This window comes from Eremothecium cymbalariae, chromosome 4 (assembly GCF_000235365.1).
Source record: "Eremothecium cymbalariae DBVPG#7215 chromosome 4, complete sequence".
Taxonomy (NCBI): Eukaryota; Fungi; Ascomycota; class Saccharomycetes; order Saccharomycetales; family Saccharomycetaceae; genus Eremothecium; species Eremothecium cymbalariae.
The window spans coordinates 1-27,758 of record NC_016452.1 but is presented as its reverse complement, the minus strand read 5'-3'; the positions used below and the strand labels follow the sequence as shown (position 1 = coordinate 27,758).

Here is a 27,758-nt window from a genome sequence, read left to right as displayed (position 1 = left end):
GCTTTTATCAGGAAAACTATCTTTCACCGTACTACTTTTTTATTATAACATTTGTTTTTCGATCATTTTTAGCTCCCGCGTCCCGCAGGTAGCGGAGATGCGGGGAAGCCGTAGCGCCTTCCGCTCGGCCGAGAGGGGACGAACCGTCGCGGGAGCCGGTCCGGACACCGGGAACCACCTCTGGCAGCCGTGGCGGCTGCCAGAGGTGGCTGCGTGGTCCGGACAGACCGAACTGCTCCACACTAATTCCGCAACCATTCTGGACCCATTCCGGAACGCACCCCCAGACAGAGACCTCGGCCGTGGCGAGACGAGTCGTCCTCGACGTCGACGTCGCCGTCCGTCTTCTTCCCCTGGGCCCAGCGCAGGAAAGCGCACCACGAAACAACGCAGATTGTGTACAGAAAGAAGAACCCACACCGAGAGCTTTTTTATTTTATTTAGCGTTCGCTTGCCGAGGTGTTATGCCATTGCAGCAGTGTGGGCGTGCCAAATTTGTTTGTGGGTTTTAGTCAAATGCGTATATATATAAGCAGATTATTTATCCGGAGAGTTTGCGACACGCAAGGCGCATGTGGCTCTAAAACTAAAATATTATTACTACACTCAATATTTATTGTTCCCAGTTCTTCTTTTCTTTCTTGTTTGTTTGTTATCTCTACCCATCTACCCAGCTATCTGACTACCCGTCTGCACGCTCTACAGACTCTACACACAGCAGATCTGATATAACTAGCTAAGTTTCACAGTTTCAGTTGTTGTTTTTTTCGTTATCGTAATATTACTGCTGCCACTGCTCGACTTTTTTCCCCCGGTTTTTATTTCCTGCAATAAGATTCTGTTTCGCTCGCTCGAAGAGTTCGGTAATATACACTAATTAAGAAGACGAGTCGTAACACACAGAAGATACACAATATTCTTTTATTCTATTTTAAAAAGTCTGTTTGAATTTTTCAGGGTTTTTCGAATTTCAAATTTTTTTTAGAGAAAAAAATTTTTTGCAAACCAAAGCAGACAGATATCATTATCACCATATCAGCACGATCGCGGATTTTTTTTAAGGGCCCTCCCTGCTTCTTTGTCATCTCTTGTTGAAAAAGAATAAGATTATAGGAATACGACCCACGAGCATATAACGGATACACTTACGGGGCACGGTAATACCAGAAGAGAAGTTGTTTTTTTTGGTTTCTGATGTTTTTTAGATATACCTCGAGAAAAGTGATTCCGTGGGCCGCTGCGGCTGCTACGGTTACGGGCGCGTCGGTTGTGTCGTGGCAATTTGTCAGTCAACAGCATGCTATAAGTAATACTGGGTTTGTGGCAAATGAGCTGCCTGCGGAGTTGAAGCTAGAAAAGCATGCTCCCGCGCCGCCTTCCAGAGCGCAGCTCTTGGAGAAGCTCCAGAAGACGGACCAGTTTGACGTCTTGGTGATCGGAGGTGGTGCTTCCGGGACGGGGTCGGCTCTTGATGCTGCCACGAGAGGTCTAAATGTGGCCTTGTTGGAGATGAACGACTACGCATCGGGTACGTCTTCAAAATCTACTAAAATGGCTCACGGCGGTGTCAGGTATTTGGAAAAGGCTTTTTGGGAGTTGTCCAAGGCCCAATTGGATTTGGTTATCGAGGCTTTGAACGAGCGTGCCCATATGTTGCACACGGCCCCCCACTTGTGCAAGATTTTGCCGATTATGATTCCCGTCTACAAGTGGTGGCAGGTGCCTTACTTCTACGTGGGCACCAAGATGTACGATTTCTTTGCTGGGAAACAGAATCTCAAGTCCTCATACTTGTTGTCTGCCACGGGTGCTTCCCAAGTGGCTCCCATGTTGGATGCGTCGAAATTGAAGGCAGGTCTTGTTTACCACGACGGTTCTTTCAATGACTCTAGAATGAATTCGACTCTCGCAGTCACGGCGATCGAAAATGGTGCCACCTTGTTGAACTATATGGAAGTGAAACAATTGTTGAAAAACCCGGAGACTGGCAAAGTTGAAGGTGCAATAGCTGTTGACCGCGAAACCGGCAAGCAGTACTCGGTAAAGGCTAAGGTAGTCGTCAGTGCTACTGGTCCTTTTTCTGATCGTATCTTGCAGATGGAAAACCATCCAAAGGGCTTACCCGACGATCTTTCCTTGTCGAAAGCTAACGAGGGCGCCACCATCACCACAAAGGTGGCCGTGGCAGACCCAAAGATGGTCGTCCCCTCCTCTGGTGTCCACATTATCTTGCCTTCTTTCTATTGTCCTAAAGACATGGGTTTGCTCGATGCGGAAACATCAGACGGCAGAGTCATGTTCTTTTTGCCTTGGCAAGGTAAGGTCTTAGCTGGTACTACCGATATCCCAATGAAACAAGTCCCAGAAAATCCAACCGCCACTGAAGCTGATATTCAAGATATATTGAAGGAATTGCAACACTATATTAAATTCCCAGTGAAGAGAGAAGATGTCCAATCTGCTTGGGCCGGTATTAGACCATTAGTTAAAGACCCCAGAAAGGATAACTCCGACACCCAAGATTTGGTGAGATCTCACTTTTTGTTCACTTCGGACTCTGGTTTGGTTACCATCTCTGGTGGTAAGTGGACCACCTACAGAGAAATGGCACAAGAAACTATTGATGAAGTTGTGAAAGTTGGAAACTTTGTTAACGCAAAACCGTGCATTACTAGGAAAATAAAATTAGTTGGCTCCGAAAATTGGGATCCAAACTTGCCTGCTATCTTGTCTCAGCAATATAATTTACCTCCGGTCCTATCAGAATATTTGTCTGAAAACTACGGCACTAAAGCAGCTGCCATATGTGAAATTTTCCAAAGCGACAAACGTAATCAATTGCCTGTGTCCCTCGCAGCTGAAAAGGCTGCTGCCAACGTTGACTATGATGCCTTCCGTTACCCATTCACTGTTGGTGAGTTAAAGTACAACATCAGGAACGAATACGCAAGAAAACCTTTGGACTTTTTGATGAGAAGAACAAGATATGCGTTCTTAGATGCTAAACAAGCTGTCGCAGCAGTGCCTGGTACTGTGAAAATCATGGGTGATGAATTAGGCTGGGACAGCGCTAAGCGTGAAATGGAAACTAAATACGCCATCGAATTCATCAAGACATTTGGTGTATAGTGAAATCTTTTCGTTTCCCTTCCCCCACACACTTAATTTTTTTATTGATTTAACTAACTTAAAAAAAGGATATATATAGTGTACCCTGTCACTTACAGGAACTAGAACTCAATTTTGGTAACCACTGGGTTCCAAACATTATTATTATTATTAAAAATTAAATGTGCAATTTCAGTCTGTAAATTAGCAATAATTGTAGTAGACGAGAACATGAATAAAAAAAGAGGAAAGCAGTGTCTTGTTGTACACAGTTGCCCCTGCCTATTTACGTAACTATTTCAATCAAAAATTCGTTCATAAAATAACACGTAAACGTTGCTGCTTGACACAGAAGCTATGCCATTGTCGTAATCACCATGGTTGGTGTCAAACTTAACAATCTCATCGTCAAAATAGTACCATTTCTGTTTGCCGTGTGAAATTTCATGATTTAATTCCTTATTCACAAGTGACGTATAATGCCCACTTATTAATGTGCCAAAATGATTCACAATGCTGTATAGTCGAAATTTTGCAACCTCGCTATTCTTTAGAACAATATTAAGAATGAGCGGATAACTCACCACAATGTTGTTTTTCTTGGTCAGATCATAAATAAAACGCGACAAGTGGATAACCAATATCCGAGGCATGGTGATAAAATTTAAAGATTTCACAGTAGCTGGCTTTCCATTGCTGACTTTATCCGAAAGTTTTGATGAAAACTTAGGAGCTTCCGATCTTGAGCGCATCTTATAGCCAAATTTAAACAACTTGGAACGACTAGAATTACCACCATTTAAACTTTCGAAGCTAGTAGATATCTTTCTTTTTCCTTTATGATCATAACTCATATAATCAGATGGGCTGCAGCATCTAGGACAATCCCATGCATTTTGGTCGCTAAGAACCTCATCACAAGTAAAAAAATTAATACAATCCTCTAATCTGAGCTTCTTAGTCTTACCAAATGCTTTAGCGACGGGGTTAGGTAGTGCAAGTGATAGAACGTAGAATGTTGAATATGTGTAGGAAGAATAACCGCATCTCTGACACGATAGTTGGTTTTCCATTTGACCTTGAAAAAGATCATCTATAGGCGACAGCCCATTCTGGTCGATATTTTGATCAAACCACTTATTATATTGAGCGTCATCAACATATAATCTTACATTATCATGCAGCAATAGGTGTGAATAATCATTACTCACAGATTCAATTGAAGATAACTCATCATGTAGTTTGTCTAATAGAAATAATAAAAACTCCTGAGTGTCCTGTTGGCCATACGGTATTCTTAAGTCAGGTTTTAATGTATTACACATTTTTAAAAACCCACTGGGCACAACAGAACAACCACCATTCATGTACATCTTTCGAAATAGCATATAAAAAGAACGTGACATTGTATCCATTTCTGGTGATTTCAAGTAGTGGGCATATTTATTTGAGAGAAACAAGTTCCGAAATGCACTTGTGGAAAATAAACATTGAAGCATACTATTAATATAACACGTATTAGACATATTCCTTAATCCAGTTATTGATAACGCAACATACTCGTTATAACTATTCTCAATTGTTGGGATACTAAAATGAGGGATAGGATTCCGTATTAGTTTATGGCCATCCACTTTGATATTATTAGTCTCCTCGGGGCTTCTGTCAGCCCCTTTATGGGAAATTGATGAATTTTTTCGATATGCTGAAGCATATGCATTGCTTCGATGATTTCTCCTCTCGCTTCTCCTATCAAGTGCTCGCCAAATATTATCATAAATTTCCGTTCTCTGTGTTGACGCAACTTGTGCAGGATCGTGAATTGGGTTTACCAGTGGTAGTGGATATTTCGAGGTAGTAACAGATCTTACAGATCCTGATTCGAAGAGTTCCATCCGCTTTTGAGATGCCATATAATTAGGATGGGAGGATTGTGAGGCCGTTATCGTTGTTGCCCTAATTGGTATAGAAGATGGTGCAAGCGGGACGTGGAATGTTGAAACAGTGTTTGATGGCGTCAAAAGTGGTTTAGTAATAGGAATAGGCGGCTGCGACATATTAAACTTGCTGTATTTTATATTGTGTGATGAAACAGGCCTGGAAGACGAAGCAGAAACAAATTGAGATAAACCAGAGTTGATATTTTCGACAGATGATACAATTTTTGGAATTTTTGGAAGTAAGTTAGGCAGTGGTGAAGTATCACAATCATGTTCAACAGTTTTTACTGGCATGATACCTTTATGTGAACTAGATACAGACTTTGAGCTAGTCCCGTCATCATCATCATGATTAACAATAGATTGTGATGTTAATTTTTCATCGCTGAAAATAGCGGATAGAGTAGGCTTGTTGTCTTGAACAACAGGGTAAAATGGAATGGATCCACTATTTCTAACGGTTTGCAATGGTAATGGTACAGTCTCATTGGTTTCACGGGTGGATGATAAAGATGAATCGGCTCTGTTATTCTCGAATGGCGGCGGTATCAAAGGCCTCGTAACTGGTATAGGAGGTAACACCATAGGCACGGTTGTTGTGGTAATAGATACGTGTGACACGGACTTGGCATCCGGAGTATTTGAAAGATTTGATTGTGAGGCAGAGTTGGCATCCGGAGTAGCTGAAAGATTTGATTCCGGAGTAGCTGAAAGATTTGATTGGGAAACAGACTTGGCATCTGGAGTAGATGAAAGATGTGATTGTGAGACAGACTTGGCATCCGGAGTAGTTGAAAGATTTGATTGTGAGACAGACTTGGCATCCGGAGTAGTTGAAAGATTTGATTGTGAGACAGACTTGGCATCCGGAGTAGTTGAAAGATTTGATTGTGAGACAGACTTGGCATCCGGAGTAGTTGAAAGATTTGATTGTGAGACAGACTTGGCATCCGGAGTAGTTGAAAGATTTGATTGTGAGACAGACTTGGCATCCGGAGTAGTTGAAAGATTTGATTGTGAGACAGACTTGGCATCCGGAGTAGTTGAAAGATTTGATTGTGAGACAGACTTGGCATCCGGAGTAGTTGAAAGATTTGATTGGGAAACAGACTTGGCATCCGGAGTAGTTGAAAGATTTGATTGTGAGACAGACTTGGCATCCGGAGTAGTTGAAAGATGTGATTGTGAGACAGAGTTCTCATTAGTGCTAGGTGGCTTCACAGCATTAACCAACATCTGACTGCAATACTGGGACAATGGGTTCGTCGCCGGGTTAAGTAAAGGCCTAGTGACTGGTATTGGAGGAGGCACGACTGGCTTGCTGTATGTTGATACAGAAGAAAACCGGTGAATTGGTTCAATTCCAACGGAAGATTGTTGTGCTATGGGTTTGTGATCAGATTGAAAAGCTGGTATCGAATTTTCAACCAGAGACGGCGGGAAGGACTTAGAATTATTTGAATCAGAGGGTTCCCCAGATGCGATGACTATATCATTACTATGCTCGTTTTTATGAGGGCGTTTCCACAAAAAATCACTCAATATAATTGACTCAGTTCTTTTCAATTCCTTCAAGAAAGACTTCCACTGTTCGTATCCACCTGAAAGGGTTTTTAAAACCAATTGGGGTCTTCCAAGGTATAGTAATCTGAATAATAAAAATACGAAGTCGAAATCGATTTGCATGTAGGTATAATTATCCGTGTAACATACAATGGTAGCAAACTGCCGTCTGCTGCGGAATAAGTGGTTATCGATAACTAACTCTAACTCCTTTACTGAAGAAACAGGTGCACCCTTTTCATCATCCCACAGTAACTCGGGATCTATATTAATCACATTTTCAGCTAAAATATGAGAGTACTCATACCTCTTAGGTAACCTTAGGTCAATTAAAAGCATAGAACTGCGTTCACTAGATGTCAGCTTAGAAAGTAAGTCCAAACATTTGATAGAGGAACTCTCATACAGCCACATAATTGAACTATTCTCACATGGAACAACGCCATCATTACATATGGGATAACGCAAATCCTGTCCATGTGTGTAAAAACGATCTAAGACGTCATTGTGGTCCCCAATCGAAGGTAGTTCATCATTATTTTTGTTGTCTGAAGAATCAACCTGTAACGACTGACTCATGAAACCAGATCGCCGTTCAGAAACCCATTCTTCATCTAAAACAGAAAATTCTGCAGCAGAATTGTTTTCAAGACCTGAATCCTTGGTTTTAGAATCTGAAGTATCATGGATCGAGGGTGAGTGGGAATACGACACAGCAAGTTTTAGCTGATCATCCGGCTCCAGGTTTGGAGCACTCCAGACAGTATCCTCCCATTCATCATCTTGCTGCTGCTGTCCAAACGCACCCTGTTCCGTCTTTCCTTCAAACACAGTAGTCCCCCTGGTGGAGGAACGCTCAATAGACAGTTTCCCCAACGTATCTGCAAGTTTAGACGAATCACAACTTTGCATCGAATATGCCCTCTTTCTGCCAGTAAACCGAGCACCATACTTTTCATCCCCTTCCCCAGATAGATAGAGCTGCATCACAGAACCCACCTTTGCCGCCACAAGCAACATAACATTCATCATATTTGGATCACTCTCATAATGCCGCTTTAAATCCACATATATCGAATACGAAAGATTCCTCGTATGAAACTCAATCGACTGCGGAATAATCAAATACAAATAAAATGCTCCCACAACATACGCCGTTATGCCAGCCTCCACTTGCCCCCGCCCCAACAACTCCCTGTAAGATTCAAGGAGATACGCCCCATGTTCTAGCAAATCTATAAGCTTCTCAAGCCTCAACTTTTGATAACAGTCCTCCAAATTCTCCACATAAACCTCCTCCACAAACTGCTGCAATTCTAGAGAATACTCTGGCATATACGGAGCCTCCATTAGCCTCCTTTCCCTTGCTTTCTTTGATTAATATATTCCTTTTAAATGCTTTAGGACAAACCTTAAAATCCTCAGTAAACACCAAACAATACAACATCCACATAGGTACCAAACTCCCTTTGCACCTGTTAAACATACACACAATCCTCTATCTGCATGTTCTATATCTGCCACAGCCAACCAAACCCATCTCTATATACTTAAACACCGCTGACCTATGTAATCCATGGTGACCCTGCCCGTCCCCCGCCTCGTTACCCTCCTCTCTCCCCAACAGCTTCCTCCATCCTCCTTCTTCCTTCCTCCATTCCCCCCCAGCACCCAGCCCAGCGCCCAGCGCCCAGCGCTCAACTACGCCTCTCCGCCGGCAAGGCTTACGCACACACTACTAGCCCCACCCCATGATAACACTATGTACATCTTGTCTAAATAATACTTGGCAGGAGCGTCTTCCGACATCTACATCGATAAGAGAGAGAAAACTGCCTCCTCTCTCAAGTAAAGGACTCTTAAGAAGGAGGGTGAATGTCATAAGTTAACGGCAGCTTTTCTTTTTTGATCTCTTGATTTTTTTCACCGATTTGGGATTTTCACGACATGAATTTGGTTGAAATTAGCTAACAGATAAAATTCGATGAGGTTAAGAGAACTAGGCAGAGAGTGTTAGATACAAAGAGAGGTAAGGTGTGATTGACAGTCAGGCGAGGATCTATTTAAGAGCAAAAAATGGGTTCTATGGAGGTGGATGGAATCAAGACCAATGCATCGAAGTGTGTAAGGACCAAAAAAGTGAAAATGAGACGGGAGCAGATAAATCCCCTGGATGTGACAGAGTCGTTGGGATTCCAGACGCATAGACGGGGGATTCGGAAGCCGTGGTCGAAGAAGGATGATGATATTTTACGGAAGGCGGTTGATGAATGTTTGGTTGAGATGGGGTATGCGAATGGTATTGTGTCGATTACTTCGATACGAGAGTCGCAGATGGTTTGTAAGAAGATTCCATGGGAGAAGGTTGTGCTTAACTTTGATACGAATGTGAGGAAGCCCAAGGATGTGCGGAAGCGGTGGACCAGTAGTTTGGACCCAAATTTAAAGAAGGGGCGGTGGACTGCAGAGGAGGATTTGCTGCTGTTGAAGTCGTACGAAAAGCATGGTGCGCAGTGGCTTAAAATATCTCAGGAGTTGGCCGGTAGAACTGAGGATCAGTGTGCGAAAAGATACATCGAGGTGTTGGATCCTAGCACGAAGGATCGGTTGAGAGGCTGGACTCTTGAGGAGGATCTGGCACTTATCAGTAAGGTGAAGATCTATGGCACAAAATGGAGACAGATTTCGTCTGAAATGGAATCTCGTCCGAGCCTTACCTGTCGGAACAGATGGCGGAAGATCATTACAATGATCATGCGCGGCAAGGCGTCGGATGTCATTACGAGAGCTGTAGAAAGTGGAAGAGGGATGCCTACCCTTGAGAGTCTCCGAACAACCGTGCTTGAACAACCGGATGCTTCTAAAGTGAGCGACGGAGACACTATCCAACAACTATCGCAGCTGCAGCAGGCAACTTCACCTGTGCCGAATCCTGGTTCATGTAACCCCCCTGTTATGCAACGTGCAACTTCGCCAAATATTTACGACTGCGAGCCCCTTAGCCGGAGCGAAACTCCTGTTTTCATACAACAAGCTTTATCCCCACTTGGCCAGACTATAACCAAACGATCTCATGATGAAAGTACGAAAAAATCGACCAGTATCAATAAAAGTGCTAGCGAAAGCCCGCAGTTATCATCAATATCACCTGGCCTCGGTTACCCCGGTGCTGGGTCCCCTCAATTGCCATTTGGACATCCTTCCTCTCTGTCCACAAAGATGGCACGCCCATCTTCTTCTTCCGTTGGTGAAGCTACATTTTCCAGTATTATTCCTGCGGCATCTTTGCTAAATACGCCAACTTCGGTGCCAGGACCCCCCCTCAACTCTGCGACGGATCCTCCAAGAACCAGGCAACCAGATTATACCGCCACTGATTGGAAATACAGTTTGAAAAACCATCAAGATATTGCGATATCAAGTGGTGATATCAACAGCAGTACCCTGGTGAAAGAGCTTATAGAGTGTGCTAAGAAGCATTGTCTTTCGATTTCTGTTCACCAACACATAAATAACCACTACATCTCCCCAGCTTCTTATCATCAGCAACAAAAGCGATTTAATGTTGCATCGCCCCTGGGAGGAGTATGCAATACCCAAGATGGGGCTACTGGGACCGATTTCGATTTGCACGCTGATTTCCTCCAACGAAACCATAGTTTTGATAGTATTCCACTGGAGACCCTCCAACGGATGAACACTTCAGGATACTTTCCCTCTTCAAACCAAGTTGCTACAGCCCCTTATTCCCATCAAAAGATCGAAAACATGACTTCCATGAGCTCCCACAAAACTCATTGTCGGGATATCCCAGAGATTGCCCCCCAAAGACTGACACACTTTAATGCTTTGCCGCCACATGTTAAACTCCAGTTAGGCTCGAGCGAACCGATAAAAGCCAATACGGAACAACTTAATAACACTTCTCCCTTGAACTCGGTTACAATTCAATCAAAAAAGAGAAGGAAACGCTCAAGGAATAATAGTGCTGATACTATATTGTTAAGTGCGGCAACTTCTGCTACAGCAACACCGAAGTCTTCAGCTGGCTCTCCAGGAAAGAAGCTCCAGAAAGGTGGCAACCAGAGATCGAGTGTCACGGATACCAACGCAGTATTAATAGCCCCAGAAGAGGATGACGAGATGGATTTCTGGGAAAGTTTGAGGTCTTTGGGAGCTACGACGACTAATAACGGTTCAACTTCAAATAATATACAACAAGGATCTAAAGAGGGAGTACAATATCCGAATACAAGCAATCCCACAAACTTTGATGGCACCTCCTCCCAGTTATCTCAGAAAAAAGACGATGCACGTTCACTAAAAGATCCAAAAGAGGTGGACTCGAGTTTAAAATCTGCAAAATCCAACCTTGACTTCTGGCTAATGAATGAAGAGATACACAAGGGACTTCCGTTCAATCCAAGCTGAATTCAGGCAAGAGAAAGAAGAATACGTTAACGACGAAACGAAAAGAAAGAAAAATATAAGGACAAACACACAAATACAAAGCACAAATAATACGTACAGTTCTCAGGTAAAGTATATGTTGCATATTCATAAACGTCAGTTGCAGAATACTAATTTTTTTTGTTTCGGGTTAAATTGTAATATAGTTAGAATGGAAGTATAAATAGATAGTGAGACCAAGTCGTCCAACCCTATAATATTCTTTTGCCGCTGTAGGGCCGGTGAATCTAGCCATTTTTCACCTTCGTTGGAAATAGCTTGAAGACCCAGAGTAAGCAACCGCGTAATCAAACGTGGATTCCCCTACGTTCAAAAATTTTTGCATATAATCCTTAATTATACTATCATTAATATTGTCTAGTTTCAAAGTCAAACCTGTACTTCTTTTAATGCCGGCCAGACATGTAGATACCAATATCAAATCAGCAGATAAATGAATAACTTTCCCAAACTATACGCGTTCGTTAGTAATAAAGATCCCATAACAACCACTCCTTCTTCATATACATACTAAAGCCATTTTCTAACACCAGGACCTCTATAGCTGATGGATGCACTCTTTAAACTGGAATACCAATGCCAATCAATACCAATACAGTGCTGTGATCTGTGTGCAAATGAAGGGATAACAAACATAATTAAGGCAAAAACCAAATTTTGGAGGGCGCGGATTTTTTTTCTTTTTTATCAAGGTTTTAAATAAAAAAACCGGAAACGATCCCAAATAAACTAAAATATTATCAATTTAAAACAAGCATAAAAGCAGGAAACAGAGACTAGAGATGATTAAGAGAGGATTTATAGGCAATAGTTCGCGGCAGTTGGTCCGTTTATCTATGATGAAGCCAAGTCTTCATCGTTTTATGTCTGCGGATGGAAGCATTGCCTTGAAGGACAAGAATAGGCCAATGAGAATCGACCGAGAACTTCCAAATCCCCAGGATGGCAAGAACAAGAGAATCGCTACATTTGTTGGGTTTGTCATGGTGATTGGTATTTCATTTTCGATGTTTGTAAATTATGAGAGGACGCAGTTACCGATCGTTTCCAACACTATGTATCATATGCGCCGGTCGAAGCAGGTAAGAGAGTTGATGGGGGACAATATTGACTTTGATGGTGTGTTGCCATGGGTTTCCGGTAAATTAAATCAAGTGGCGGGTAAAGTTGACATCAAGTTTAATACTAAGGGTAGCAAGGGTGTGCGTGGTATTGTACATTTAGTAGCAGACAGGGAGAATAAGGACCGCGAATTCTTAATTCACGAATGGAGTCTCACTGTAGGCGATACGAAGGTAGACCTATTGGAACGTGCTAGTAACATCTTCCCAACCAAATGATGGCCAGGACTAAGCGTTTTGGGAACCTCTTCCTGAAGAACTCTCCTTTACCGTGTATATATCCTAATTGTACATAAGTTATGATTTTTTATATAGTCAGAAAACTGTTTGTATTATTACTAAATGCCTAGGCATGATTGGTGTTTAAAAAACAAGCGGAAAAATATGGAAATTTAAAAAAATAATGGCTAATGGATAAATAATGCATTCTTCGGAAAATTAATTGGGGTCTCAAGATAAAGCCGTAGCTGGATGATGCTCCCTTTTCTTTAGTTATATTGCTAATGTTTTTTAGGTGCAAGTTCTTGTATTTTTTGGCCTCAGCGAGGCAATAAATTCTCGTTTGTTTTCGCTGTAATTTGTAAACTCGTTCTCATATTGGTCTTCCTCAGTTATTTCCTCACTGTTAGTTACATCGTAGTTGTTTTTCAGCATGTAAATGTCTGGTTTGATGGCAGTACCATCTACTCCGTATATATCACGAGACGTTTTCATGGATAAGGGAGTTTCAAACGGTCCAAAATTTTCATCATGTGGAAGCCTATTCAGGGTCGAACTGGATGGTAGTCTGGAATTAGATGAATAAAGTGATGCGGAGGACACCGCCAGGCCATTTATATTTGTACCAGAGGGCCTGCGTTTTGGATAGGACCCAAAATCCTGGTTATTTAGAGATCGAATCAAATTCTCACTGCTGTTACGACTATGCTTATCGGAGAACACAGAGATATCAGGAGCGGCCAACATTGTCCCACTCTCTGCGCACATCACCGGCACAATCTGCTCAAATGCACTCCTCTGTACACGTTCTGTATCGAGCGAAGCAGCCGAACTGTTGGTCGCACTCACTTCATCTGGCTGTCTGCTAGTACTTTGCAGCAAGGACGCATTTATTTTCCGTCGGTATGCAGGTGTGTAGTATTTAGTGTTAGATCTCTTGGCCCCACCTGATGCCTTCTGCTGGCGACCTGAAGAATCCGTGTCCGGAGTATCCAGCTTTTCATCGTTACTCGTAGACTCCTCAGATGCAGAACCTCCAACAACACGACCACCGCCCCTTCCTTCACCAAACACCTCTGGCGCATCCTTAACACATCCCTGCCCCTCTGCAAGTTTCCTTGCCGGCACGTTAGCCTCCATGAAGCTCAACTCTTCATCGTGAAGAGAGCCGTGCTCCTCCTCGTCCTTCTCCTCCTGTTTAAACCTCCGTTGCGTCTTAACCCAAAACCCAAAAGCAATAATAAGAGCCAATCCAACCGGCAATCCAACTGCAAAACTCACTGCTACCGTAGTCGCATCAACCATTATCAATCTGAAGTATACCCCTGCGACCTAACGGTGATTGAAACACTGGTCAAGAAAAAAAGAAACCGAAACCGAAACCTGTTCTATATGCTCTGTATTATAAGTTACCGATCTCTCCACTTCTAACCCGACCCACCTTTTAAAAACACAACTGAACAGATCCTCTAACACAGCTATTCACAAACAGTACCTAGATTGACCAGTATTAGATACCGAGCCAACACCAAATAAAACCTCTATAGAACCTCACTCAACCTAGACCACCGTCAATCATACTATTATTTACCAGATAGAGACGGCCCAATCCCCAGAAAAAAAGACTGCAAGTACATTTTTTAAAACCGTTGAAAAATATCTCGCTCCTAATAGCAACATCTTTTACGGATGGATGCAGCAATGAAACATTGGTTCCAGACCCAATGCGGGGTCCTATTATTGTATTCTAGTGGGAATATAAAAAGCATGGGAGATGGCCGGGAAAGAAGTCGATCTTAGCTGATTCCTGATTGCAGGCAACGCTATATAGTGTTCTTGATGGGTGGGTTGACTTGCAGGCCGGCTGGCTGTCCGGCTGGCTTTTCGGCTGGACTTAGTAGATAAGAAAAGTACAAGACTTATATTTTTGTGTTTAATGTGTATATATGTGTAAAAGAGAGGGGCACACATGCGGAAAGTATATATATATATGATGAATATGTGTATTGGGGGAATAGATCTCTGAGGGTTCTTGGAAGGGAGTTTTCATATTCTCTTAACGTCTAGTAGCATCTCCTGCGTCCTGGACAATAATCCGTCTGAGTCTCTCTTTCTAGATCTGCTGCTATGGAATTTTGGTATGTCTCCCTTATGGTCTCTAGTGTTTCTCGTGTCGTGATGTGGCACATTACGCAACTTCTTGATCAAAGTGTCGACTGCGTCTTCCTGCTGGGTACCGTCGTCCATGGATGCAGCAGTAGACAGTCTGGATGCTCTTCTTCGTTGACGCTGAGATGATGCTGACTGCTCCAGAGCTCGTCTTCTTTTTTCGTATATGCGGGTCATTTCCTCTCGCTCTGAGTTCTCCTTGCCTGCCTTTCTGAATAAAGTTATGAAATCTATGAACTTTTTGAAAAATGAGTTCTTACTGTTTGTGTTATTTGGGTTCTCACCCCAGTAGACCATTAGTTTCTCAAAATCGCTCATAGTAAGGGTGCATTGATCCTTTAACAAGTCCGCCTTCTTCTTCGCCAAGAGAATCTTCGATTCGGTCTTCAGCATGAATTTGTCCTCTGGGTGGAACCTGGATGGATCTGAGAGTATCCCAATGGTCGTCAGCCTTTCCAGATGTGCTATACGGTCACAAAATTCGTGTGCTTCTTGTTGCACATGCTGGACAATTATATTTTGCACTTCCAATATCTTGTCTAGTCCTTCTACAAAGTCATGGATAGAGGGATACTTCCTACGCACAATACGTTCAATGACATGTATAAATGACATATTGTTGTCCGTGCTCGTTTTGGTGAAAGCCAATTTGTTCAAGGAGCTCAATTGGATCCCTGCTACTGGTCTTTGGTTCATATAGTTGCCAATTTCAACGATTATAAAGAATAGTTCCTTCAATTTTGCAGAATTTTGGAGCGCTTTTGTAGCGTCGTCGATCCTCTCCAATTTATGTAAAATATCAAAGTAATCCTTATCAAAAGTTAGTATGACCAGGAGATATTTTGACCTTGCACCCCAGTATGATCTTAAATTATAAAACAACTCCAAATATATCCGATCTGCACGGTCTAATTCATTGGGATCTCTATCTGGTTGTTCTCCTGTGATGTAGTTTGCAGAATATGGGGCAAACAGTTGCTGAACGCTCTTTGGTATATTGTTGATTTCTTCCTTACAAAAGAATTCAATAACACTTTGATTTTTCAAAACCTCATTATCGCAATTTAAAACTTTACTTGTCAATTCTTCAACAGTATAATGTGAAAATATGTGCAAGTTTATTCCAAATTCTTGGGCCAGTTCACGAGATAATAAAGATACCTTTGTGCTTTTGGCTTTCAGTAGGTTAGCAGTTGCATTTGCAATTGCAGGAGAAGTTGGATTAAGCTGGAATAATTCGTCTATTTCTTGGAAGATTCCGAAACTAGCCAACTCAGTGCTCTTAGAAACACGTTGTGACTGGTCACACCATACTGTTTCCTTGATGTCATCGATTTTATCCCAATGAATTTGCTTTAACTTTAGTTTTGGTGCTGATAATAATGTTACATTCCCCAATTTTGGAATATCTGGGGCACCCGGACTCGCTGAGAGAGGGAAGGGAGGTGGAGGAGGCGGAGGAGGCGGCAGAGAGCCAAAAGAAGCCACTCCAACCTCATTCGAAATATTATTTTCATTAATTGGTTTCAAAGAGGGAGGAAGTGGGGGTGGGGGCGGTGGTGGTGGCGCCGATGGAACCGTAACATGCTTCATTAGTGTACGAGGCAACGGTGGTGGTGGTGGCGGTGGTCCTGATTGAACCGTAACATGTCTCATTAACGTATCGGGTAAAGGTGGTGGTAGAGGTGGTGGAGGTGAAGATGAAGATGATGGTGACACATGCTTTACCAAGGCATCGGATACTTGTCCTGGTTTTGATAACTGCAGTGAGAACAGCGATGCTGTTGGTTGCCTTGACAGTACTTCAGGCAGTGGTAAAGGAGTTATTGGTGATGCAGTAAGAGTTTCTGTTTTAACTAATGTATTGGGCAGTGGTGGTGGTGATGATGATGATGATGATGAGGATGATGGATCTGCCGTTGCCTTGCCTGTGACTTCTAACGATGCAGACGATACCGATGCAGCAGGAGCCAGGTATGACGGGATGTCAACTTTAAACATCGCAGGCAGAGGTGGCAGTGGAGGTGGGTTCATAGAAGGTTTATTGACTAATGACGAAGTTGGGTGTGGGAGTGGCCGTGACAATGTCGGTTTTAAACGAGCATCAGGAAGGACTGGCCTTGGTTGTTTAAAGATAGTTGGCTTGTCTAACTCTGATTGTGGTTTGGAGGCCCTAATTGCATTCTGGGACAATGTGGGTCTTGGAGACGTTGCAACAGGTACCGTTAAATCCAGTGTCCCGGCAGATGCAGTGGGTGATATTGAATCACCACGGATAGAACTATCTGGCTTACTTGGTCTTGAAGAGTTGAAGAAGTTATTAGAATAGAGGTTCTCATTCTCTTGGCTTGGAACTCCGTATGGTCCACTAAAACTCCGCCTATGAGTTTCATTCGATTGCAGGGTAGTATAAGATCTCCTTTTATTTCTATTCAATGACGGAGTCCTATTAACATTAGTATGCGGTAATCCATTACCATTTTTCAAAGATGCAAATAAGAAGATAGAGTTGTTTGAGCTTCTTCTTTCGTTTTCCTTGTTAGCTAATTCTCGCTCGTAGATCATACGTTCATTTTTCCGTAGTATTTCTACTGATTCTAGCCTTTCCTCTAATTCTGTGATGTAGTCCAACTTTATGGACAGTGCTGCTTTTGTAGCGTTCAGTTCTTTGGCAATAACACTCTTCGCGATTTCCTTTTGATGCTCTAATTTAGCGATCACCCTCTTCATCTCCTCCATCTTGACTTTCATTTCTTCTAGCTCCTGTACCGCCCTTTGGTTAACCTGTTTAGATTGTAAGTCATCCATCAACTTGTTTAACGAAGCTTGCAGTGCAATTTCCGTCCCCAACTCCTCATCTTCATATGAATGTTCTATAAGATACTTGAATATCGATTGAAATAACTGTAAAAGTTTAGTAGCTTCCGCTGATGTCCGTGAGGTAACAATTTGTCTAATGGAGTCCAGCACGAGAGTCATATAAGATTCTAGGGATGTCCCTTGTGTTAAGGTTACAATAGTTTTAATCTGAGATTTAAAGGACACATTCAGGTGTGTTGGTGTATCTATTACAAACTTGGAATTAATTTCCCCTTCTCTGCTTTGATATTTAGATATCTCATCGAGCAAAATCTCTGAGTCAAATTTTTCCCCTGAGCTGACTATTCTGTGAAATATCCTATGTATTCCAGCATCTTTTAGCAACCTTATTAATCTACTCTTGCCACGATAAGTAGGAATTCCTTGGATTAAGGAATTTATTAAAAACATCGTAGACACGCAATAATCTATCATTAGTTGTTGTGGTTTTTGGTTACTAGGGACATCATCATGCCACTGTGTCTCATCCTTGATGGTGGTTTCCACCGCTTCAAGCCACTGAGTGTAGAATTGTTCCAATTGCTGGGATACCTTAACGCTGTCCATATACGTAAGCAACAACAAAATATCAGTGGTGAGAAGCCTTGTCCTAGCTTGTGAGGAAGAATTAGCCACGTATTTACATAGTAGCCCGATGACTTCTATATTCTCAAGTATAGCCGATCGCCCTTGTTCTTGATTGATTAGAGTTTTGAAGCACCTTAAGTATACGTATTCCATTTCCGGGGTCATCGAGCAGGATTGTTTTAAAAGCCTTGATATGCCGTCCTGAGCGATGAACGTTGAACATGGACCCTTTAAACGTAATAACCGTTCCAATTGGTATAAAATAGGCTGCTGCTCAACAGGCTGGTTGAGCTTGTGGTTAATTAATTCCATAATTTCTGTATCAGGATCGCTTTCACATTGCGTGTTCTGCTCCGACAATGCACCTACTGTCATACCGTGTTTCCTGCATACAAACTCCCACTTTTTCCTATAGGATATCTCTGGAATGTACCTCCTAAGATGTCCAACCGGTACTTTTGGAGCCAGCAACTTGCCGAAGTAAAAATCAACTACATGTTCTGCAGGCAATGTCTCCTCGTCAAACTTCGTAACCGGTACAAATCTCCGCCTCATCTCGCTGTCGCCGCTGCTTTCTGAGAACACCCTCTTGCACATGTTCTGCCCCCCAGTTGTGGCCCTCAACATCGCCTCATTCCCAAGCACTGTACCCACTGTGCCAACTCTGGAAGATAGCATGCGAACATTCAAGCATTCCCCATTCCCACTACCGTTGAAAAGTCCAACGCAGTCCCCAGCCGACCATGCGCGCATAGAATAGTGATCCCGAAGCGCTAACAATTTTCCAGTAGACATTAATCATCTAACTTCTCTCTGCTTCGCCAATTGATCAGCTATATTCAACTCAACTGTACTAATGTCACAAAGCTATTGTTCCCTCCATTTTGTCTCTTCACTTATTAGTACGTCGTTTTTCGAGTGTACAACGCACATTTCTGTTTGAACCGTCGCCTGTCCGCCCAGGTTCGATGACTAGGCACTACGCGCCATTGTCCGGCATGGGATGGAGCAACGATTTTGTCCGGGACCGTTCTCTTGTCCGGCATGAAGGGGACCGGATTTTATCCCTTGCCCCTTTCTGGATTTCGGACAGGCAAGATTGGGGTTAAAATTGTCTAAGGACTTTATGCCCTTTAAGGATTTACTAATTAACTCCAACTTTAACAATTGAGGTTTAATTATATATATATATAAAGGTGAGAAACCCGAGAGGAGTTATATTGCTGTGGGGTTTTTTAGGAGGACGTTAAGCAGCTATACCGAGTAATCCGCTGTTCTTTTGCCATGTCTAATAGATTAAACAACATTAGGGACCATATTGAGGTTCAATCACGTGCGCTTGCCACTTCTAAAGGTCCAGACGACGTTGTGATTGTTGCTGCATACCGTACTGCTATTGCCAAGGGGTTTAAAGGTGGATTTAAGGATCTATCGAGTGACCAATTGTTGTATGAGTTTTTGGTGAAGTTTTTTGAGAAGGCTAACATCGACAAGAATTTGATCCAAGAAGTTGCGGTCGGGAATGTGTTGAACCCTGGTGCAGGAGCCAATGAACACAGGGCAGCATGTTTGGCCGCTGGTGTGCCATACACGGCTCCTCTAGTAGCTATAAATAGACAGTGCTCTTCTGGTTTGACTGCTGTCAACGATATTGCTAACAAGATTGGAATGGGCCAGATAAATGTTGGTTTGGCTGTTGGTGTCGAGTCTATGACGGGCCATTACGCCAACTTCTCGTTTGATCATGTCTCTGCTGAGTTGCAGAAGGATCGTGAGGCACGCAAGTGTTACATTCCTATGGGATTTACCAATGAGAACGTGGCTAAAGCATATAAGATACCTAGGTCTGTTCAGGACGAGTTTGCCGCGGATTCTTACCAAAAAGCGGAGGCTGCTGTGTCAAATGGTTTATTCGACGAGGAGGTTTTGCCAATCTCCACGCCGGATGGCAAAGTGATTTCCAGGGATGAGGGGCCAAGAAAGGGAGTTACTGCGGAAAGTTTGTCCAAGTTGAGACCCGCATTCATCAAGGACGGCGGTGTTACTACTGCAGGTAATGCGTCTCAGGTATCCGACGGGGCTGCTGCTGTTCTTTTGGCTAAAAGATCGGTTGCTGAGCAGCTAGGTCTCTCAATTATCGGTAAATACGTTGCGTTCCAGGTTGTTGGTGTTCCACCCGAGATCATGGGCGTCGGCCCCGCGTATGCTATCCCCGCAGTCTTGAAATCTACTGGTTTGGACATCAGTGATGTTGACATTTTCGAGATTAACGAGGCTTTTGCTGCCCAGGCGTTGTATTGTGTTGAGAAGTTGGGTATCGACAAGAAGAAGTTAAACCCACGGGGTGGTGCTATTGCCATTGGCCACCCATTGGGCTGCACTGGTGCTCGTCAAGTGGCTACCATCCTCAGAGAATTGGAGCCTGGCCAGATTGGTTGTACCAGTATGTGTATCGGTAGCGGTATGGGTGCAGCTGCAATTTTTGTTAGGGAATAATTTTTGTTAGTCAGCTAGTCTGTATGAAAAAATCTGGCCCTTTTTGTCCGGCATCACGGTGCTCTTAAAGTAACTGACCATTGGAAACGTTTGGCACTAGTACGAAGATATAGTTATGAATGATGAAATAACTAGATAGTCACCGTATAAATATGTTATAGTTAGTTAGTTATATCATCGATATATTATTATTAGTGGTGTTTTCTTCATCCTTAGACTACCGAGTGGATTTTGCGGATTCTCTTTGGCATGGATATGGGAGGCGATCTTCCTGTTCAAGTTAGTGAGGTGGGGAGAGGAACTTGTTCTTATAACATTAGAATCAATCTAGTCCTACATACATAAAGCCTTCGGCTACAATTTACAATAAAATTAACTGGGTGAACCAGCAGCCTTTCAGAAACTTGGACTAGTCAATACAGACCACAACCTTGTTCTGTATTAATTAACAGTGCATAGTTCCTTGCTTCCAAAACTAGAGAGATATAGCGCAATCGTTCCAAGCTATTTCTTGCCTGGCTCATACCACTGTTCACAAATTTCTGCAGTAAATCTTTAAATTGATCAAACAAGATAACATGTCCCATAAACAATGACACCACGGCACCAAGGTAAACGTAGAAGTGGCAGAATGCACTTGGATTGGAATAACAGCTAAATTGAAAACAGGAATATAGCAATCCTTCAAGTAACTTTAGCAACTCCAAAGACGGCAAAGAATCATTTATAAAGAATACCTTCAAATATAACTTCAGCCCAATGGAATGCATCTCATTGCAATTTTTCATAGCATATTCTAAAGCGCTGTCCCCGATTTTGTATAAGCCACTGAATTCAAATTCATTATTACCGCTGAAATCCAGTTCCAACATGAGTGCTTGTCCAAACTCTAGCAATTCTTGAGACAACGATTCATCCGAATTTAATAACTTGTGCTTAATGATATGCCGACCACTTAACGGGACACCCCTTCCCTTGAATTCGGCCATCTTTGAATACAATCGGCGGTAAATACCATTAAAACCATTCATACAACCTTTAATAAGGTCATATTTTCCATTAAACGTGTAAAAGTCCAGAAACTCGGCATCGAAGAAATGACTTATTTCACTGACATCCTCAAAAGCACCGCCATTATCTGAAAGAAAACAAGCCATCAACTCAGTTTGAGAAAACCAGGCCTCAAGGAACTGAAGTACAAAGATTGAACTTGATTCCAAATCAGTCAAATATATATCATTGGGTTTCAATTGATGTCCGTGACTAAGTATTTTATGAAATTCTTTGCAATCTGATTCCTCAGAACCTTCAAGGGCGGCCTTCGCAGCGAACAACAAAAATATAGCGAATGCCCCTGCTATGTACTCAGTAAAGTCCAGAGTCTTTTGTATTCTAGTAGTTAATTCAACAATGGAAAACTGCAAGTCAGGTGATTCTGCTACGGCGCTCCACAGATCAAAGAGCCTTCTATTATTTCCAGTTTCATAAACGTTTTTCAAGTATAGCGCGCAGTTACACCGTAGTGCGTACTCTATTACAGAATACTGCGCATTGATAGTCCATAACATAGACATTAATGTTTCAATCTTGCTATCAGGAAATGTTGGGAAATTACTAAATAAGTAAGTGCATCTGGCCATAGTCCAAACGAAGCCGAACGGTATGTAATTCTGGAAGCCAACATTTTCAAGGAGCTGATCACTCTGACTATCTGCAAAATGTTCCTGAATTGGATCGTTATCCTTTAGGACTGTTGAGCTGATCAAACACTCTGACTTCCTCCATTCAGCTTGAAATCCGTGCCACGGTTTCCCCCCATAGCTGATATTTAAACTAGCAGTTGCAGAATACTCGTCCGGATCAAAGAGTGGGAAGTTTATAGACGATGCATACAGGAATTCTGGAATAGTAAAATCAGCGTTCGTCATGTCATCGTAAAGCAGAAGCCCCGGAAAATTGCAGTCCTGTGTGCACTTAGTTGCCTGATGGTCATCAGTTGGCACAGCGTCACAAAGACCCAGATCTGGAGGATCAAGAACCAAATGTTGTGTAATTTCATCGGCAGATGCGTGCAGAGTGGCCGAGCTGCTAGGAAGTGAAGGGATAATACTATGTTGAGGCTTGTCGTTGTTGTTGCTGCTGCTGCTGCTGTTGTTGTTGTTGTTGCTGCCGCCGCCGGCGCCCTTAGATCTTAAGCCACGTTTGGACGCCCTCTTCTTACTGCCACTTCCATCTTGAAAGACAAATCTCAATTCGTAAGCATATGCTATGTTTCTTTTGGCGTATTTATGACAGACTGCCTTCCTTTTGTCGCATGCAATCTGAGACTTCTTAAGTTGAAAGCACCCTTCTAGTAAACACTGTCGTGAATGCTTCTTGGCTGTAGACATCTCGGACAGTACTCGGACCTGGTCGTTCCTTTGGGTAGATCTGGTGCCTAAACAGAGCCAACTAAGGGTGATTCCAAATCGTTTTATCTAGATCTAAGCTCTAAATATATGAGTTAAAACCTGCATCCTGTCGTCTACTCCAGATCCGTAGCATCGATATAATTGGAGATATAAATTAACTGGGGAGCGAATCGGGGAACTCCCAACTAATAGCAACGAAGAGCAGGCACGAAGACTCAATCTACAGGGCAAAAAGAGTTAGTTGAAGGTGACGTAGAGACCCGGTATAGTATATAAGTTCTCATCTAATGAACATCATGTGACAGTCAGCCAGTTATTCGTACTCCTAGAATTACGTCTGCTTGTACCTGCAGCGTCTGAGATCCAGAGAGGACAAGGAAGGAGTTATATAATACTGAACTATCCACATTTGGAATGGTAGGGGTAGGTATTACCATTGGTGTTAGGCGAGTGTAGATTTCAGATCCAGCCCCTTGATTAGCGCGTCTGATTAACATTTCCTGTTACGTACAAGCCCGGATGGCTGTCTATAAATATATCTACTTGAAATATACACAATGAGAGAGCCATTGTTGTACATTTAGTATATTTGATTCGAGGGTGGTGAGCCGTCCTCCATCATTTGTTCGTTTTTAAGGAGAGAAGTACTTACAACGTGGGGTTTTGCGATGAAAATTATAACATCCAGGTATATATAAATGTATGTAGCGGTAGAGCGAATTGTTGAACTGCCTATTTTTAATGGAGGGTGTACTTTTCGCAATGTTACTAAGTCTTAAGACAATTGCCGTTATAGCATGTCACCTGAGATCAGGCGCAATCGGCTTCGCCCATGCAAGGCGATAACCGATTGTTCTTTACTGCAATGGGGGGTTAGTTATTCCTGTCCTATATACTAGCGGTAGTTGGCCGCGCGATGTCACGTCTCTGTCTTTGTTAGGGACACTGCATTTAATCTGTAAAAGCAAGCACTACTACTGGTGACCAAGATCTTGCAGCCAGCACGAAAGTGGCAGTGGAGCGAGCAGAAGGGGCGCAGGCTCTCTGCGAGATAGATAACCGCTGCCAACGCAATAGAATGTCAATATACACCCTTTTGAATGTCGTAACTTGCTATAGTGGCATGGGATCAATTCGGCCGTAACTCTTGTCTGCGTCACCAAGTGATATGTATAGATGTAGAGTGTAAAAACCTGGAGGTGAGGATTATTATTAATATGCAACGCTGGCGGTGTGGGTCGGGGCAGGTTTATCAACCTGGCAGAGTTTTAATTGAACAGCCAATTAGTGTGCATGGTATATACCTCTGTCGAGAGAGCGTCTTAGTACAGTATGGGATCATGGCATTCATGCCTGTCTCGGGCCAACAGCCATTTTGCAGCGCGACGCCAAGAGCGTCATTACATAATTGAATATTCTGAATGTGTATATGTGAAGTGACACAGACATGAAACTTCATATGGCATAGAGTTGGTAGGTTCTGCAATTAATTTACACCTGGTTTCAGGTGGTGAAATCATGTATTCAAGTGTCCATATATGGCAGGAAGGTTTTTCCCCAAGTATATTTATTGTTGGAGGAATTATTATTAATTTAATAATTTTTTAATATCATATGGATCCTGTCGCTCCTCGGATTGGGGATCAATTTTCCCCGTCACGGAGAATTGTTGTTGTTGAGATATAGCGGTATGCTATTGTATAGCATGTGTTATATATAACAGGGGTGATCTTGGAGGTGAAGCAGGGCCTTTTATTACATTCCACCAGTTTCGGGGAAGTAGTAACAGTATTAGTGAGCGTTGCTACACAAGATGAACATCCTGGAACTTGTGAACCGTACACGTATTCGGAGAATAAATCTTTTGCCCCAGTTCGGAATATTTTGAATGTGAGGTCGCTGTGTGCATTTAATTGTTCTCTGCGTCATAGAGTGAAGAATGTTACAAAAAGAACAAGCCAAGATGAAAAGTGGCTATACCATGAGCTGATAAGAAGTTTGGCGGTGGTATATTGTAACAATTGATTCCCCAGAATTTAAGAAGGCTGAAAATTGGAAGGTAAGATCTTGGTGTGGTGCCTACTCGAATATAGAAAATCTGTACAGTAGCTGTGAGAAAAAGCTACTAATTTAGGATTTGAAATTTTTTTGGTGCCAGAATAATTTCTAGGTTTGTTTTGATCAAATTTTCATTCAGCTAATAGATCCTGATGTTACATTAAGATCGTATTACCAGTAGTAGGTATTGAACTAGTACAGCCTACAAATTACGAATTTGTAGAGCCTTCCCCTCAAGAAATGTATCATACTATCATGTGTAACGCAGGCAATACTTTGCGTTCTGGTAAGGGCGTTGTTTTCAAAAGGGCTCCCATCAACTAAGCCTCGATGTCAAACTTGAAGAAAAAAAAGTGGACTTATCCATACTGCTGCACTCTATATAAGGCGGTGGGTGGTTTTGCTGATATGAACTTTGCAGACCTTTTTGATAAACAGCAGGTCCAAGATGAGCTCCAGAGATTACCAATTGTATAAGTACACACCTTCCAAGGTTGCTGCAATAGTATCTGCCATAGTTTTTGCAGTTTGTGCTGTGGTGCTTGTTGTTCAGTTACAATATCTTGGGCGCGTGTACCGCAGACGTGGGCTCGAGAAAAAGGTTGTGAGAAGCATTTGGAGTAAGCATATTTGTTTGTTACTGGGATGTGTGTTTGAGGCTGTGGGGTTTCTTGCTCGTATAGTTTCATCCAATAACCAGAATGCATTAGGACCGTATATTGTACAGTCATGTTTAGTGTTGGTGGCACCAGCGCTAATGGCTGCTTCGATATACATGCTCTTTGGCAGAATGTTAAGGCTGCTGCAGCTCACAAGCCTGTCATTTGTACCGTCGAGATTTTTCACGGCCGTTTTTGTTACAGGAGATCTTGTCAGTTTTATGATGCAATGTACGGGAGGAGGGATGATGGCTACGGAGTCGAAGCAAACTCTAGGGACCAGGATTGTGTCGGTTGGTTTGGTGGTGCAGTTGATAATCTTTGGGCTGTTTATGATAACGGAGGTGCGGTTTGCGATGCAGGCGGAGGCGAAGTCGCCGCTGGTGAAGTCGATTTCGCGGACTTGGTTCAAACTGAACATGGTGCTTTTTGCGGCAAGTATGCTGATTCTGGTGAGATCTGTGATCAGACTAGTAGAGTTTTTCCAAGGATTTGATGGGTACATTATCACGCGCGAGTGGTTCCTGTATGCGTTCGATGCGTTGCCCATGGCGGCGGTTCCTGTGATGGTGATATGTATTTACTGGAGGCACAGCATTTTTGAGCTTGAAGATGAAGTAAGTAAGTTCGAGTGTGACACATTGATGTATAATATAAAGGCTGGGGAAATAATTGAGTGAAATAAGTGGACTGAGTCTGGGAAGCAGAGGGTCGCGTCTAGGCCTGGGGAAGAATGATGGAGTGAAATAATTAGTTTATATAATCGAATAATAATTATTAGATAAGATTATGGGAATGGGGATGAGATCACGTGGATGTGATCTGGATCGACGGGTCTCTCAGGGAGCAGCGTACGGGTCTCTCAGGGAACAGTGTATGGTTGAGGTCACGTGGATGTATCTGGCGGGGGACGGGAGGGAGCGGTTTCAGGCAAGCGTACGGTGGGTCTGGAGGTCACGTGGGATCTGGCGAGTGGGTCTTGAGAAGTGGTTTCAGGCAGCGTCGGGTCTTGAGGGCAGGGCAGCGTATGGTTGAGGTCACGTGGGATCTGGCGAGAGGGTCTTGAGAGCGGTTTCAGGCAGCGACGGGTCTCTCAGGGAGCAGTGTACGGGTCTCTCAGGGAGCAGTGTACGGTCTCTCAGGGAGCAGTGTATGGTCCAGGAGGGTCACGTGGATCTGGCGGGCGACGGGAGGGAGCGGTTTCAGGCAGCGTCGGGTCTCAGCGGAGCGAGGTCTTGAGGGCAGGGCAGTGTACGGGTCTCTCAGCGGAGCAGTGTACGGGTCTCTCAGGGAGCAGCGTACGGGTCTCTCAGGGAACAGTGTATGGTTGAGGTCACGTGGATGTATCTGGCGGGGGACGGGAGGGAGCGGTTTCAGGCAAGCGTACGGTGGGTCTGGAGGTCACGTGGGATCTGGCGAGTGGGTCTTGAGAAGTGGTTTCAGGCAGCGTCGGGTCTCTCAGCGGAGCAGTGTACGGTCTCTCAGGGAGCAGTGTATGGTCTTGAGGTCACGTGGGATCTGGCGAGAGGGTCTTGAGAGCGGTTTCAGGCAGCGACGGGTCTCTCAGGGAGCAGTGTACGGGTCTCTCAGGGAGCAGTGTACGGTCTCTCAGGGAGCAGTGTATGGTCCAGGAGGGTCACGTGGATCTGGCGGGCGACGGGAGGGAGCGGTTTCAGGCAGCGTCGGGTCTCAGCGGAGCGAGGTCTTGAGGGCAGGGCAGCGTATGGTTGAGGTCACGTGGATCTGGCGGGCGACGGGAGGGAGCGGTTTCAGGCAGCGTACGGGTCTCTCAGGGAGCAGTGTATGGTCCAGGAGGGTCACGTGGATCTGGCGGGCGACGGGAGGGAGCGGAGCAGTGTACGGGTCTCTCAGGGAGCAGCGTACGGGTCTCTCAGCGGTGTGGTGTACGGGTCTCTCAGCGGTGTGGTGTACGGGTCTCTCAGCGGTGTGGTGTACGGGTCTCTCAGCGGTGTGGTGTACGGGTCTCTCAGCGGTGTGGTGTACGGGTCTCTCAGCGGTGTGGTGTACGGGTCTCTCAGCGGTGTGGTGTACGGGTCTCTCAGCGGTGTGGTGTACGGGTCTCTCAGCGGTGTGGTG

At 43.6% G+C, this 27,758-nt stretch overlaps 10 protein-coding genes across 10 annotated transcripts, besides 1 other annotated feature; 5 read left to right on the top strand and 5 right to left on the bottom strand.

The window, feature by feature from the left end:
- Positions 1–1,194: 1,194 nt before the first annotated feature.
- On the top strand, positions 1,195–3,129 carry GUT2 (glycerol-3-phosphate dehydrogenase; the record flags this gene model as incomplete). Its single annotated transcript, XM_003645863.1, has 1 exon — positions 1,195–3,129. One exon carries the CDS (start codon positions 1,195–1,197, stop codon positions 3,127–3,129), a length of 1,935 nt encoding a protein of 644 aa, XP_003645911.1.
- A 278-nt stretch (positions 3,130–3,407) lies between these two features.
- On the bottom strand, positions 3,408–7,961 carry UBP7 (ubiquitin-specific protease UBP7; the record flags this gene model as incomplete). The annotated part of the gene is made up of 1 exon (XM_003645862.1): positions 3,408–7,961. The coding sequence occupies one exon, from the start codon at positions 7,959–7,961 to the stop codon at positions 3,408–3,410; it is 4,554 nt and encodes a 1,517-aa protein (XP_003645910.1).
- A 726-nt stretch (positions 7,962–8,687) lies between these two features.
- On the top strand, positions 8,688–11,042 carry BAS1 (Bas1p; the record flags this gene model as incomplete). The annotated part of the gene is made up of 1 exon (XM_003645861.1): positions 8,688–11,042. One exon carries the CDS (start codon positions 8,688–8,690, stop codon positions 11,040–11,042), a length of 2,355 nt encoding a protein of 784 aa, XP_003645909.1.
- Positions 11,043–11,319: 277 nt separating this feature from the next.
- On the bottom strand, positions 11,320–11,601 carry ATG44 (mitofissin; the record flags this gene model as incomplete). Its single annotated transcript, XM_003645860.1, has 2 exons — positions 11,320–11,532; positions 11,593–11,601. The coding sequence occupies 2 exons, from the start codon at positions 11,599–11,601 to the stop codon at positions 11,320–11,322; spliced, it is 222 nt and encodes a 73-aa protein (XP_003645908.1).
- A 262-nt stretch (positions 11,602–11,863) lies between these two features.
- Positions 11,864–12,421, top strand: COA1 (Coa1p; the record flags this gene model as incomplete). Its single annotated transcript, XM_003645859.1, has 1 exon — positions 11,864–12,421. One exon carries the CDS (start codon positions 11,864–11,866, stop codon positions 12,419–12,421), a length of 558 nt encoding a protein of 185 aa, XP_003645907.1.
- Positions 12,422–12,712: 291 nt separating this feature from the next.
- Positions 12,713–13,726, bottom strand: Ecym_4005 (uncharacterized protein; the record flags this gene model as incomplete). The annotated part of the gene is made up of 1 exon (XM_003645858.1): positions 12,713–13,726. One exon carries the CDS (start codon positions 13,724–13,726, stop codon positions 12,713–12,715), a length of 1,014 nt encoding a protein of 337 aa, XP_003645906.1.
- A 741-nt stretch (positions 13,727–14,467) lies between these two features.
- Positions 14,468–18,832, bottom strand: BNR1 (formin BNR1; the record flags this gene model as incomplete). The annotated part of the gene is made up of 1 exon (XM_003645857.1): positions 14,468–18,832. The coding sequence occupies one exon, from the start codon at positions 18,830–18,832 to the stop codon at positions 14,468–14,470; it is 4,365 nt and encodes a 1,454-aa protein (XP_003645905.1).
- Positions 18,833–19,321: 489 nt separating this feature from the next.
- Positions 19,322–20,533, top strand: POT1 (acetyl-CoA C-acyltransferase; the record flags this gene model as incomplete). Its single annotated transcript, XM_003645856.1, has 1 exon — positions 19,322–20,533. The coding sequence occupies one exon, from the start codon at positions 19,322–19,324 to the stop codon at positions 20,531–20,533; it is 1,212 nt and encodes a 403-aa protein (XP_003645904.1).
- A 413-nt stretch (positions 20,534–20,946) lies between these two features.
- Ecym_4002 (uncharacterized protein) lies at positions 20,947–22,923 on the bottom strand (the record flags this gene model as incomplete). Its single annotated transcript, XM_003645855.1, has 1 exon — positions 20,947–22,923. The coding sequence occupies one exon, from the start codon at positions 22,921–22,923 to the stop codon at positions 20,947–20,949; it is 1,977 nt and encodes a 658-aa protein (XP_003645903.1).
- A 2,527-nt stretch (positions 22,924–25,450) lies between these two features.
- PUG1 (Pug1p) lies at positions 25,451–26,341 on the top strand (the record flags this gene model as incomplete). The annotated part of the gene is made up of 1 exon (XM_003645854.1): positions 25,451–26,341. One exon carries the CDS (start codon positions 25,451–25,453, stop codon positions 26,339–26,341), a length of 891 nt encoding a protein of 296 aa, XP_003645902.1.
- Positions 26,342–27,156: 815 nt separating this feature from the next.
- Positions 27,157–27,758: a tandem repeat (telomeric repeat).